The 14,568-nt window shown below is 47.0% G+C and overlaps 1 protein-coding gene across 1 annotated transcript; it reads left to right on the top strand.

The window, feature by feature from the left end:
- Positions 1 to 6,030: 6,030 nt before the first annotated feature.
- GPR50 (G protein-coupled receptor 50) lies at positions 6,031 to 10,591 on the top strand (the record flags this gene model as incomplete). The annotated part of the gene is made up of 2 exons (XM_081042465.1): positions 6,031 to 6,226; positions 8,967 to 10,591. Exons 1-2 carry the CDS (start codon positions 6,040 to 6,042, stop codon positions 10,589 to 10,591), a joined length of 1,812 nt encoding a protein of 603 aa, XP_080898591.1. The 5' UTR covers positions 6,031 to 6,039.
- Positions 10,592 to 14,568: the final 3,977 nt, after the last annotated feature.

Here is a 14,568-nt window from a genome sequence, read left to right as displayed (position 1 = left end):
GCCTTGGAGCATGAGCCAGCTGTGGCACAGTCTCTGAGGTCTTATAGAGCCTTTGTCCTCTATGGAAGTGTAACAGAATGGAGTTTAGACAGGGTATTAGAAACTTGCAGAACGAGAATCATAATAGCTAGTGGTTGTTGAACGCTTACTCTGTTCTGGAGACTGTTCTAAGTGCTTACATGTATTATCTCATTTAACGCTCCCATCAACCCTATGATGAGACACTACGATTATCTGTATTTTATGGCTGAGGAAACCGAGACAGAGACAGGCTAAATAACTTACCCAAGGTCAGACAACTGACCAGTGGCAGAGCTGGCTTCAAGCTTGTTTTTATTTCAAAGAATTGAGCCAAATACAGTCTGTGTTCATCAGGCATCTAACTCAGTGCTGGTGTAGGAACACTGGGAGAAGCAGAGACTGCATGGGCAAAGCAGTCCCCAGGCTCCTGTATACCTTCCCGTGAACAGATAAGACACCCCAGAGGTTTATGAATGAATGGAGCATATTCTGTTTGTATTGAAACCAAAAGACATTTTCACTATTATTGAGATTGTACCAAACTCTCATTTTGCCAGTTTTCATGTATTAGAATGTCAGTCAATGGTCTAATGTGTCTTTAGCAGATGATCTGGTAACAACAGAGGAGCATTTGCCAAATAAGGTTGGAGTGTTCAGCCCTCCTTGGGTGTTCAGCCCTCCTTGAGGGAGCGGGGAGGTGGGAGCTGGCATTAGGAGGCTTTCTGCTTCACTATCTTGGGCCAGGGGCTGCTTGGGGATAAAAGGGAATCCAAAATATTCATAGCAGCATTCCACACAATAGCCAAAAACTGGAAACAACCCAACGGTCCATCAACAGATGACTGGACAAACAAAATGTGGTCTTTTCATATAATGGAATATTACATTCAGCCATAAAAAGACATGAAGTACTGATCCACACTACAGCATGAATGAATCTTGAGAACTCCATGCTAAAGGAAAGAAGGTCAGACACAAAAGGGCAAATATTGTATGATTCCATTTGTATGGAATGTCCAGAATAGGCAAATCTGTAGAGACAGAAAGCAGATTAGCGATTTCTAGTAGCTGGGGGGTTAAAGGGAAGGGGGAGTGACTGTTAATGGGCCCAGGGTTTCTATCTGGGATTATAGAAATGCTCTGGAATTACAGAGTGGTGATCAATTACATAACTTTGTGAATGTACATAAAATCACTGACGTGTAGTTTAAAAGGGTGAATAGGGTATATGACTATATCTCCATAAAACAAACAAAAAACAGAACAACAACAACAAAAAGAAAACACAGACTCCACCCTATCAAGTCTCAGAGCAAAACACTGTCTTATGAAGCTAGGCTTTGGGAGAAATGCCCTGAGATGAGGGGATTTGGGGCTTGTGTATAAGCCTGGGTTCCTCTACTAGCATTGGCATGAACTTGGACAAGTCCTTTCACCTCTCTAATCCTCAGTTTCCCCATCTGTTAAATGGTGTTGTGAGAAAAAATATCCCTGATGGGATTTTTGAAAACTATAAAATGCTTATTTAAAATTACCATATAGTAATTACAGGCAAGGTATTATTATAATAATTCAGGGTTGAACAGAGAGCCTAGAAGATATGATGAAAGGTGACCTACAACCAAGATTCCTCTACCCAGCAAAGCTATCATTTAGAATCAAAGGACAAATAAAGAGCTTCCCAGACAAGAGAAAGCGAAAGGAGTTCATCACCACCAAATCAGTATTACAAAAAATGTTAAAGTAACTTCTTTAATAATAATAATAATAATAATAAGAAGAAGAAGAAGAAGAAGAAGAAGAAGAAGAAAAAGAAAAAGATTAAAATATAAATAATAAGATGACAATACCTATCAATCATTATTACATTTTTAATTTTTATTGGGTAATATTGGGGAACAGTGTGTTTTTCCAATATCCATCAGCTCCATGTCAAGTTGTTGTTTTCAATCTGGTTGTGGGGGGAGGTGCAGCTCAGCTCCCGGTCAAGTCATTGCCTTCAATCTAGTTGTGGAGGGAGCAGCTCAGTGACCCATGTGGGAATCGAACCAGTGACCTTGTTGTTATGAGCAGTGCACTCTAACCACTAAAGCAAACTGGCCACTCCTCAATCATTACTTTAAATGTAAATAGATTAAGTGCTGCAAACAAAAGACATAGGTGGCTGAATGGATAAGAAAACAAGACCAAGTGTCCATTGATAGACAATTGGATAAAGAAGATGTGGTACATATATACAATGGAATATTACTCAGTCATAAAAAAATGAAATCTTGCCATCTGCAACAATATGGATGGACCTAGAGGGTATTATGCTAAGTGGAATAAGTCAGACAGAGAAAGACAAGCACCATATGATCTCACTTATATGTGGAATCTAAAGAACAAAATAAACAAAACAGAAACAAACTCATAGATACAGAGAACAAATTGATGATTGCCAGGTGGGAGGGGGTTAGGGGGCTGGATGCAAAACGGATTAAGATGTGCAAATTGGCAGTTACAAAATAGTCATGGGGATGTAAAGTACAACATAGGACATATACTCAATAATATTGTAATAACTGTGTATGGTGGTGCCAGGTGAGTACTAGACTTATGCTGATCACTTCTTAAGGTATATAAATGTCTAGCCACTATGCTGGACACCTGAAACTAATATAATATTGAATGTCAACTGTCATTGAAACATTTTTAAAATTACTATGCACTAATTACAGGCAATGCATTATATAATACTTGAAGGTTGAACAGAGACCCTAGAAGTTTTGACGAAACGTGACCTTCCCCCACTGCTATCATAATCAGAGCTCTGAAGATGCAGCACAATACTTGTGTGTGCAGGAAAATCACCCATTTCTGAGCAGAAACAGCTCACTTCCTCTCTCTCATGTTTTAAAAGAGTGCCAAGTTGCCAGCTGCCACCCGACTGCCAAGCCCATCCTGATCTTCAGTTTTTTGGAAGATGAGAAATGTGGAGGCTGAGGTGAAAGAACGGTTTCTGAATCAGCAAGAAGAGGGATAAAATCTTTTAATATCTACCTTCTATACAGACTGCTCCTTGGCACCGCTTCTTCCTGGGACGTCCTGAGTTTTCAGTGCTGGGAGTCTTCTGGGAGACTGGGTAGTCTCTCTCACCCCCTAATAAGTGACCTAGGGGAAGGAAACAAGTTGAGACCCGGATGGGCTCCAGGACTGCAAACTCTCTATACAATTCCCTGTCCACTACCATTTGCTTTATTCTCCTTCCCAATCTCCACATGGGTTGCCAAGATTTCCTGGGATTACCAGGGAATGTTCTAGGTCTCCTCTCTTTTGATTCTATATCTTAATCGCTTTCAAATCGTAAATAAAATGTTTCTCTCCACCCCCAGTTATTAGGGCTTGCTAGCAGGCCTTTTAGAAAGACAATTAAAAATCCTCTGGAAGCCTAAATAAACCATTTGCACTGCATTCTACCCGATAAAGCACACCCCTCTCCCCTTATAGTTCCAAAGCGATGAACTTATAATTACACAGGGGTCTTGTCCTACCCTTTCAAACTCAGACTGCTTTTTTCCCCTCTCATATGTATCCACATAACTGACTAATATCCATCTGTTTTTCTTAGGACTAGGACAACGTTCAGAATCTTTATTAAGGTAATTCACAAAAATAAGAAAATGAATTTAACCAGATTCAGAATTCTCCCCCCTCCCCCAGGTTATTAAAATAGTTGCCTCTCCCACTTGTCTAGTATTGAAAAATCCTAATCACCCGGGGTCATGGTCAAGCAGAATCAAAATAGGGGCAAAGGCCAGGGGATCAACTCACCCTGCTCACCGCCTCAGTCCCAGGGAACTGCAGGCATGTCCACAGAGAATTCCCAGTGCCCTGGACCCAATCTCAGAAGTATAGTGCAGTGAAATATAACAATGCTTGAAATAACAGTTTGCCAGCGATCTTTACAGGTTCGGGGGTGGGGGGTGGGGGACAGGGGAGATACCATTGTCTTAAGTCACTAGAATGCTTGTTTCTATTTTTCCTTCAAATTTTTGTTAATTCGAATCAAAAAACCTCTCCTTACCACAAGTAAAAGGATCCAAATCCTCAGGGAACGGGCGTGAGCAGTCTGATGTGGACGAATTACTCTGTGTGGCTGGGCTTTTGGCTGCTGCCCCTTTTCGGGGCTCACATTCGCCTAGGGAGGATAGTAGAGCCGGTTCTGGGGCTGCATTTACGGATTAAATCCTGGTTAAGTCCAGCCCTGAGAGAGTGTAGCCCGGGTTCCAGCCAGCGAGGAGCAGTGAGATAATGAATGTGAAAAGGCTCCAGGCGGGAGATTGTTATTCGTTCGGATTCCCTTGTCAGTAGCAAACACAGGGGGTGGGAGGGGGGAGTTCGTTTTCAAACAAGGGGACACATTCCTACTTGGGCTTTTCAGCTAGAGGAAGTGCAGTCTTGTTTTCTGTTGCGTTTGTCTTCCGTTCAAGGTGCCTGAATGCTGAAGTCCCTCGAGGAATCCGCCCCCAGCCCCCACCCCCTGTGTATGCCCCTCTCCCAGTGGGGCAGGAGGGCGGCTGTGTCCAGATGGTGGCGCTCCGGGACAATGCAACCCCCTCTCCCCCACTGTGGCAAAAAGGCTAGTCTAGGCCAAGTTTCAAGGTGTTTGCTGCAATTTTCTGAAACGCTTCTCAACGAGAGCCATAACTTTTAGTAGCAGGCAGAAATCCACCCCCGAGACCGAAGTTGTTGAGGGAGCGAGTATCAGAATCGCACCCCTTTAGTTTAGCCTGAACCATTCGGTTTCCCCGGCCAGCGCACTGATAGCCTGGGCACATCCAGGGAACCGTGACACCTAGGGAGGGAAATCCGCAGCGCTAGGGACTGGCCTGAGCAGGATGATGTCTAAATGAGACCCCAGGCAGGAGATGGCAAGGGAGAAGGGCCGAGATGAGTTGTGCCTCATCTCAACTCAAAATGGGGGCAGGGAGCGCAGGTCTGCTGGTGGCTTCTTGGCTGCGCCGCCCCACACCTCCGCGCCCGTCCCTCCGCTGTCGCGCAGCTGCCTGGACCTTCCCAAGTGCCCCACAGTACCCAGCAGAGCATGAGGAGTGACTCCGGAAGGGACAGGAGCCCGAGCTATTCACCTGGGTTTCTTCGAGGAGCGGAGGCCACCAGCTACCTTCCCTCGCTCCCAGAGTACAGAGTCGACCCCTGCTCCCAGAACTGGGCGCAGAGGGTATCTCGTCATGGAGAGCACAGGTCCAGACCGGACTATGCGACCACCGGCCGCTGCTTCTAAGGGCGGGAACCCGCTCCTGTCAGGCGCAGGAGAGGGGATAAATTCCCTAGAGATGGAGGACCTAGATTTGGGGTGGAAGCTGTCCCCTGTTCCCTGTGGGGGTGCAGAAAGTTCTGAACAGGCAAGAGTACCTGGAGTGGGATGAACCTCTCAAGACTGGAGGGCACATATCTGAATTCAAAGGGCTACTGGCCGCCCCTCACACTCTGCTGGGGGATTCACACTGGCTTCGGTTGGCACTCGACCCAAAGACAGACCTCATGTCCCCGTTCTGAAGTGTACATCACTTTGTCGAGCGTTGGAAGAAGAGGGAGAAGAATTTGCTGGAAACCGATGAGCAGTGGCTGGTGTATGTGCGGGGGGGGGGGGGGGAAGGTGGATTGCAAGCTTGTCACAACGCCATGTACCTGGGGAATGACGGAGTGGGTCTAGCAGCTAGAGGGGAAGCACAAACAAGGAAGTCGGAAGCAAGAAGACACCTCGCTGTAGATTTGTCCAAGAAGAGTTGGTGACTAAAGCGGAGGTGGTCAGGGAGCTCTGATTGGTTGGGGGGAGGGATTTGGGGTGGGGTTATCTGCCTCTTGAGGCTTTAAAAGCTCATCGGAGAGGGGCTGGATGCTGTCATTTGCTCTCTGATCCTCTGAGGGGAGGCAGCTTTCCCTAAGCTCCTGGTGGCAGAGCAGGTGTTTGCTGTGTGGACCGGCTGGAAGATCTTAACGGTCTCTGGCAGCAATATGGAGCCAACCCTGGCAGTCCCCACTCCATTTGGCTGTGTTGGCTGTAAGCTGCCTCAGCCAAATTACCCACCGGCTGTAATAATCTTTATGTTCTGCGCAATGGTGATCACGATCGTTGTAGACCTGATCGGCAACTCCATGGTCATTTTGGCTGTGGCTAAGAACAAGAAACTCCGAAATTCTGGTAAGTCACCCTTCCGCCTCCCTTCCCAGCGTGTAGCCACTGGAACCTCCTAGGGCGATAGTTGGGCTCCGGATACAGGGAATCTGTGGACAGGCCCTCACACTGAATGTCCTCGCTCCCCAATTCCCCACAAACCTGGGCGGTGATGTTCTGCAGGGACCCCATACACTTAGAGCTTCTCCAGGCAGAGGGAACTCATAGAATTAACTTTGGGCGGCCAAGTGCAAAGCCGGGGTTCCCGCGGTGTGCGGCAGCCTGCCGAGCCCTGCCCTGTCGGGGACCTGATGCAGAGGGAGCCGCCACCGGAGCTGGGAGTCTGGCAGCCATCCGGGGACAGCACGCCGAGCTGGACGCCACAAAGGCAGCCGCGCCAAGGCCACCGGCGGAATAGACACGGAGGGAGCAGCGGGGTGGCGACCCGCTCTAGGAAAGTTAACTTCACAGCGGCTGCGGTGCCGCTTACCCAAGGCAGCGCAGCAGAGCCCTACGGGTCCTGAGCCCCCGCTCGCTGCAGCCCTGGGGCTCCAGGGCGCCTCTCAGGTAGCTCCCGGGCGGCGGGGCACAGACCCCCGCGCCTGACTGTGGAGCAGGGAGATCTGAGCCCGCCGGAGCGGAGCGCCGTCCGCCTGTCCCAGGACACACGGTGGAGAGAGGCGAACGGCTGGCTGAGCGCAGCAAGCGGTGGAAGCGGCAGCGGAGATCCCTAAGTCCGTAAGCAGGGTACTGGGGGTCGCAGTGCTTGGCGGAGAAGAGATTCAGGAGTTTGGTGTGTTGGGGGTGGGGGACAGAAGAAGCAGAAGCGAGTGAAGATCGCAGGAGGGCTGCAGAAGAGCTCAGAGGGGCGGTGGGGCGCTCAGAGAGACTGCAAAGCGCGGGGATCTGGGACAGGTTGGTGCGGTGAGAGACTCCTCGCTGCCAGCCAATGCCAAGGGGAGGAGGCCGGCCGGCTGCGAGCGGGGAGGCGCGCGAGGATGCTAGCCCTGCGACCTGGGCCGCGGGTGGGTGCAGCAGATACTGCAAAGGGGCGAGCACCGTTTGCAGGTTGGGCGGGAGAGGGCTCTGGAGGGAAGGAGGAGGGGCAAAGGGGCCAAAACTCCACGTTCAGCCGCCGGAGGGAGTGGGCAGCGGCTGGGGTCTCTGCGCCAGGTTCCTTCTGGGGCCAGAGGGCAGAGAAAGGAGAGGGGGCACAGTCTGAGGGGGTTGGGTATCCATAGGACCGGGAGGGAGGGGCACGAGGGAGAAGGCCTCCAGTCCCTGGGGGATTACTTTGCTGGGACGAAGAATCACAAACACCATAGAAGTTTCAAAATGCATTGCGGGGCACGCAGTCATTCCAAGTTTTCTTCTAAGCTTTAGTGGATGTGTCTGGGTTTTGCTTGGTACCCTGGAGACATGGGGCCGCACGCTTGCACCTCACCTTCACTCAAGCAGTTTGGTCCCAAGGGGCGGGCGGCACTGCGCAGCCCCAGGGACACCTGCGAAGCCCACTTTTTTTCTTTAATTTTCTTCTTCCCTTTATTTTTCTCCTTCCTATCTATAATTTAAATAAAAGACTTTATGGCTGTTGTGGTTTTGTTTTTAAGGCTTTGTCCTCTCTTTGCCGCTTTTCTTCTCCGAATTCATTACTTTGAGGGAAACCCTAGAAAGATCCTCTTGGGTAGAAAGCGCGGAGGCCGCGCCTTGGCAGCGCAAGCTTAAGGAGGCAGAAGGAGCCAGTCCTTTGCCATTTTAATAGGTACTAATTGTCTCCTAGTCCAAGATGAAGTGCAATATTTTGCCAAACCAATCCTATTTAGCAACAAGGTGTTTCCAAAGAAAGACGGTTGTGCGCCAGCACTTGGCCTGTACCTTTTTTTTTTTGAAAGGTTTTACGAAATCGTTTCTACCACTGCCCTATAAAACAGGAGTGGGGACAGACCCTCCCTTCACTTTCCTGTTTAGCAGCTTCAGAATAGCTCAGTGCCAGGGGCTTGGCCCTCATGCAGCGCGGCGAAGGTGCCGGTGTGGCTCTGCGCCTGGACCGGCATGAAGCAGGGAATTATGCTAATTTTTGCAGCGTTTTCCAGATTTTTTAAAAATCCTGTTCGCTATTTCTTTCGTCTCAGACGAAATTTTACAGGGTTTCCTCTCTTCCCCTTAGTTTTCACTCTTAGGTTTCCTCAGAAATGGTAAATATTTACTGGGCTAGGTGTTACATTATTGTGTTATCCCGCTGGAAGAGCCTGCTTAAGAAAACGACAGTTTTCTGTAGACATGTTTGTATTATGAATGCAATGCTGGGCTAGAGAAGGAAGAGGTCTAATGGGGGGGGGGTTGGAGGGTTCCTGACATTCCTCCAATCTCTCCCCTTCCCCCACCCTCCAGGCGGCTTCCCACAACAGCGTGATCTACCCCCTTCTCCTCACCCCACCCCCAAGGAAATAGTTTGCATTTTGTTTTTGTCTAGTCCTTGTGTGAGTGTGAAGGGCTCCTCAAGGGGCTTTTGTGCTTACTGCTTTCAGGAAATCGTGTTGACAAAGGACAGGTCTCCCAAACCTAGCTGCTGCATCAGAATCACCTGGGACATGCTTGTACATAAAAATAAAAACACACCTGTATTTCCCTGAAAGAATTCTAAAGAGTTCTAAATTGTCACGACTCCAGCTGCCCTTTTGCTCCAGCTTAAATTTGTAGATTTCCAAACTTAACCATTTATTCTTTTCTGTTTTCCTCCCCCTCTCTCCCCTGATGTGTTTTTCAGGCAACATGTTCGTGGCTAGCCTCTCAGCAGCTGATATGCTGGTCGCCATCTACCCCTACCCTCTGATGCTGCATGCCATGGCCATTGGGGGATGGGATCTGAGCCATTTCCAGTGCCAGGTGTTTGGATTCATCACAGGGCTGACTGTGGTTGGGTCTATCTTCAATATCATGGCAATTGCCATCAACCGCTACTGCTACATCTGTCACAGCCTCCAGTATGAGCGGATCTTCAGTGTGCGCAATACCTTCATTTACCTGGCCGTCACCTGGATCATGACCATCCTGGCCATCCTGCCCAACACGTACATTGGCACCATTGAGTATGATCCTCGCACCTACACCTGCATCTTCAACTACCTGAACAATCCCGTCTTTGTCGTGACCATCGTCTGTATCCACTTCGTCCTCCCTCTGCTCATAGTGGGTTTCTGCTATGTGAGGATCTGGATCACAGTGCTGGCAGCCCGGGACCCAGCTGGGCAGAATCCTGACAACCAGCTGGCTGAGGTTCGCAATTTTCTAACCATGTTTGTGATCTTCCTCCTCTTTGCAGTGTGCTGGTGCCCCATCAATGTGCTCAATGTCTTGGTGGCTGTCAGTCCAAAAGAGATGGCAGGCAAGATCCCCAACTGGCTTTATCTTACAGTGTACTTCATAGCCTACTTCAACAGCTGCCTCAATGCTGTGATCTATGGGCTGCTCAATGAGAATTTCCGAAGAGAATACTGGGTCATCTTCCATGCTATGCGGCACCCTATCCTCTTCCTCTCTGGCCTCTTCACTGATTTGCGTGAGAGGTGGGAGATCCAGGCCCGTGACCGTGTCCGTGACCGTCTCTGTGCACGCGCCTGTTACGAAGTTCGAGAACAAGCCCGTGAACAAGACCGGGCCAATGCTTGTCCTGCTGTGGAGGAAATGCCAATGAATGTCCGGAATGTTCCACTACCTGGTGATGCTGCAGCTGGCCAACCTGAGTGTGCCTCGGGCCACCCCAAGCCGGCTTCTTACCACTCCAGGCCAGCCTCTGCCTACCGCAAATCTGTCTCTGGCCACCACAAGTCGGTCTTTAGCCACTCCAAGCTTGCCTCTGGCCACCCCAAGTCTGCCTGTGGTCACTCCAGGTCTACCTGTGGTCACCCCAAGTCAGCTAGTGTCTACCCTAAGCCTGCCTCTGTCCATTTCAAGGCTGACTCTGTCCATTTCATGCCTGCCTCCAGCCACCCCATGCCTGTCATCGGCCACCACATCCCTGCTGGCAGCTACTCCAAGAGGGCCTTCAGCCCTACCACCACCCAACCTACACCCATCACTGGCTACATCAAGCCTGTTACCAGCCTCCCTGCGCCCACCACTGCCGACCATCCTAAGCCTGCTACCACCAGCCACCTTCAGCCTGCCGTCACTGGTTACCCTGAGCCCACTACCTCCTGCCACTCTGAGACCAGTGCTACTGGCCATCTTGAGTGTGACATCACTGACTTCCCTGAGCCTGCTGCCAGCCCACAGGAGCCTGCCACCTCCACTGACCCTCTTCACCCCACTGTGGTCACCACTGACACCAGTGATCACCAGGAGGATGTGGTTATTGATGTTGAAGCTGATTCTGATGAAATGGCCATGTGAAAAATGTTCTTAGGGGGTGGCCAAGCAGTGGTCCACTTTCAAGTTTATCTAGCATATGTAATCCAAAGTGAGGTACCTCACTGCTTCTACACACAGAAAAATGCACACAGACACTGACAACCATGGTGTAAGGTAATTCCATCATTCAGATAGATTCCTCTACATCCTGTACTCTAGAAAGTGTGTGTGTGTGTGTGTGTGTGAGTGTGTGTGTTAGTGTGCACTCATGTACTATTTTAAAGACCAAATTTCCCTCAAGTTTGACATCTGTTTTTCTGAGCCTCCCTTCCCTCCTATGGTTGACCTTGAGCCCACAGTGGTCCTTAAAATTTTAGACTGATGTTTCCCCCTCTCCCTGTCCCTCTTTCTCCTCTTTCCTCATTTCCTCCTCCTTGTTCCTGCTTTCTTCTCCCATTCCCCGAGGGGGAGGAGTGGGGGAAGAGTGCATGCGCAATGGTGAAGGTGTTCTCTGTGAAGGCTTCTGTAAGGTGAATGTGACCTCAGAGCTTTATGTTACTAAGTGTGTAACTCTATATTGTACTTTTCATGGCAGCCAGACAGGCAGTTGTTCTCAAGTGCAAGTACTTGAAACAGTTTCTTTTCCGAATGCCAGTGACAAAATGTAACCTATATCTAAACAACAATTTGATAAGCTTTTACCAAAATAAATTTTTATGCCTATGAAATCAAATAGCAAAAGGAAAGATGGTCACCCCGAATTGTTTCTGTTTTGTGAAAATTCAAACATCGGTGCTGATTTTTATAGTTGGACACAAATGTGAATGGTAACATGTTTTTACCTTACTTTTTCCATTTTTAGTATCACCCCAGATTGTTGTGTTTTTTTTTTCCATTTAGTCTCAGAGAAACAAATCCATTCATAAACTAGCTTCTTTTAAGATTTCAATTTATGGTTGCTGGGATCAATTACAGTTGTTTTTAATATTATAATTCACAACTACACTTTACCTCAGATTTTTTTTTAAACAGCCTGATGTCTTTATACAATCAGTTTTTACATTTCTTTCATTGGAAAGTTAATTCGAGGTAATACCTGGGAACCAGAAGTGAATGGAGTCCTACCATGAAGGCTGTAAATGAGTGTTTCTTCAAAAGCCTTTTCTTCCTGCCTTGTCGCTCTGAACCTATTAGCTGGGGTGGAAAGTGGGGAGAAAGGGACGCCAACACCGGCCCAGTCCACCACCGTTGGCTGAGGCTCAGTGATCCACAATGTTAAGCTGTAGACATCTTGTATTAGCACACTTGACAGCCCAGGAAATGATTTTTCTCTAGAATTCCAGAAAAAGTTGCTGTTTAATACAAAAAAAATGTAATTATTGATTCAAATTGACACTGAAAACTAAGTTTACTGTACAAAAGCTTCAGGTTAAGTAGAAGTGTATTATACTGCCTTAATTCGATTCTGTATTTGTGATAGGAATTAAATAAAAGTGTTTCTGTGGTTTTGGTGTGTGATTTGTTGATAAATTCACTTCCTCCATCAGACTTACTTGTAGGGAGGATTCAGGGGTGGGTGGAAAAGCATTGACCTTGGGGAATCAGAAGACAGGTGCAAGTTCCAAACCTGCTACCAGCTTGCAACACCCCAGGGCAAGTCACATGACCCCTCTCTCCTCAGTTTCTTTTTTCTTAAATTTTTATTTATTTTTTTTTTTACTAATTTTTAGTTTTTCAATTACAGTTGGCATACAATATTATACTAATTTCAGTTGTACAACATAGTGGTTAGACATCTATATAACCTACAAAGTGGTCATCCTGGTAAGTCAGCCATCTGACACCATACATAGTTACTACAATATCTCCTGTTTCTTTAGTTAGCAAACTGGCAAGGTCAGGGTGGGGTGGGGGTGGTGGAGGGCTCACTGGGTTTGGTGTGTTCTCATTAGTGCGCTGACAAAGGGTGACTTGACCTACCTGCTCTTAGACTTATGGACCTTGCCTGCCATGCCTTCCGAAAACAGGTCCCTTGTCACACCCATGAAAGGAGTGAAGCCAGGCCCAAAAGTGTCAGAACCCCAGAGGCTGCTGGTACCAAGTAACAGCTCATGAGCCAGTTGGGGGAGGCACAGGAGACAGGAGGACAGGTGGTTTCATCTTCAGCTGGAAGATGGTGGCAAGACCCCAGCCATGGGGACAGTCTCCTTCAGGAATGCAGTCTCCAAAGAATCTCTAATGACAAGGGGAATGCTCCAAATAAACTGCTCCATAAAAATAAAACGATTCAAAATAATATGCAACAAGATATCAATTTAGTTAAGAAAATACGTATACTAAAACATGCATTTATACGCACATAGACAAAGAGTTATACATATATAGTTCTATCTGGGTTTAGCCAGACTAAGTATAAACCGAAGTCACCTTAACTTCATGCCCAAATTACAATGGTTCAAGCCCTAACAAAATGACTGCCGCACCTTAGGCTGATTCCCTGTGCAAAATTTCTGCCACGTATTCCTGACACCCAAAAACATGTTTACTTGTGCTCACAAACAGGTGGACAATCATTCCACCCCCACCCCATGTTTTTTATGTTCTTCCTCCCTGCCTCCAAGCAAGGAGTTTGCTTTGTGTGAGATTACAAATGCTCAAAGCAAGGGTGCCCTGTCCCAATGCTCCAAAATGTTTTTCTGCAGGAGCTCAAGGGGTGCAGTGTTCTGAGAAGAAATGGAAGAGGTGAGAAAAATTATTGACACTTATTACAACTTTGCTTCACACGTTTGCTCTCTGGTTCCTGAAGCAACACTGCTCATGTCCAGAGTCTCACAAACTCATATGAAAGTAGCTTCTTCAGCCACTGCTTACCTGCAAACTGCGTTCATTATTCCTGCCTGCCCACATCCGCCCCCATATTCCACGCCCACAATCCACCCCCACAGGAACAAGCAGCAGTTCATGCATAGTGCTTTGTCAGTTTATACATAGCCAAGAAACATTTTTTTTCTCTATCCCTCCTTCCATTATCCTATCTCTTTCCACCTCCAAAAGTCAAGAAGCCTCATAAACACATCTCTGATTTACCACACTCACTCACTATGAATGACCAAGACAAGACTTGAATCTCTGAGGTCAGGTTTAAAGTGCTTTGCAGTTCTCCCCAGCAAAATGCAGGGCTTCTTGTTTTATACTAATGAGAACAAAAGAGCCAGTTTTGCTGAATTCTCCAAAGAGAGAATCTGCCTTCAGGTGAGCCTAACTCTCTACATAATCAAGAGATTAAAAAAAAAGGCCACTAACTTTTAAATGACAGTTTCCCCCAGTTTCTACTCTTTTAAAAAAGTATTAAAATATAGCTAACATAAGACGTTATATTAGTTTCAGGTGTACACAATGGTTATTCAACATTGGATGAAAGAATAGATAAAGAGGAGGTGGTACAAACATACAGATCACCACCTAAAGAAGTGATCACCATAAGCCCAGTAACCATCTGCCACCGTACCACGCTATCACAATATTACTGACTATATTCCCTATGCTGTACATTACATCCCCATGACTTATTTGTTTTATTCCTGGAAATTTAGACCTCTTATTCCCTTCACTTTTTCCCCCTTTTTAAATGTTTTATTAGAGTTAATATTCAGTATTATTTTATATTAATTTCAAGTGTACAGCATAGTGGTTAGACATTTTTATAATTTAAGAAGTGAGCCCTCTGATTAGTCTAGTACCCACCTGGCACGTTACATAGTTACTACCATATCATTGACTATATTCCCTATACTTTAGCTTTCATCATCATGACTATTATGTAACTATCAATTTGTAATTTTTAATCCCTTCACCTTTTCCACCCTACCCTAAACCCCACTCTCATTTATTACCATGATGATTCTAGTACCCAACTGACACCATACATAGTTATCACAATATTACTGACTATATTCCTTATGCTATACCCTGCATCCCCATGACTATTTTGTAATACAAATTTGTACTTCTTAAAGCCT

This window comes from Rhinolophus hipposideros (assembly GCF_964194185.1).
Source record: "Rhinolophus hipposideros genome assembly, chromosome: X".
In the NCBI taxonomy this organism is placed as follows: Eukaryota; Metazoa; Chordata; class Mammalia; order Chiroptera; family Rhinolophidae; genus Rhinolophus; species Rhinolophus hipposideros.
The sequence above is the reverse complement of the archived record's forward strand: the minus strand, read 5'-3'. Positions and strand labels throughout refer to the sequence as shown.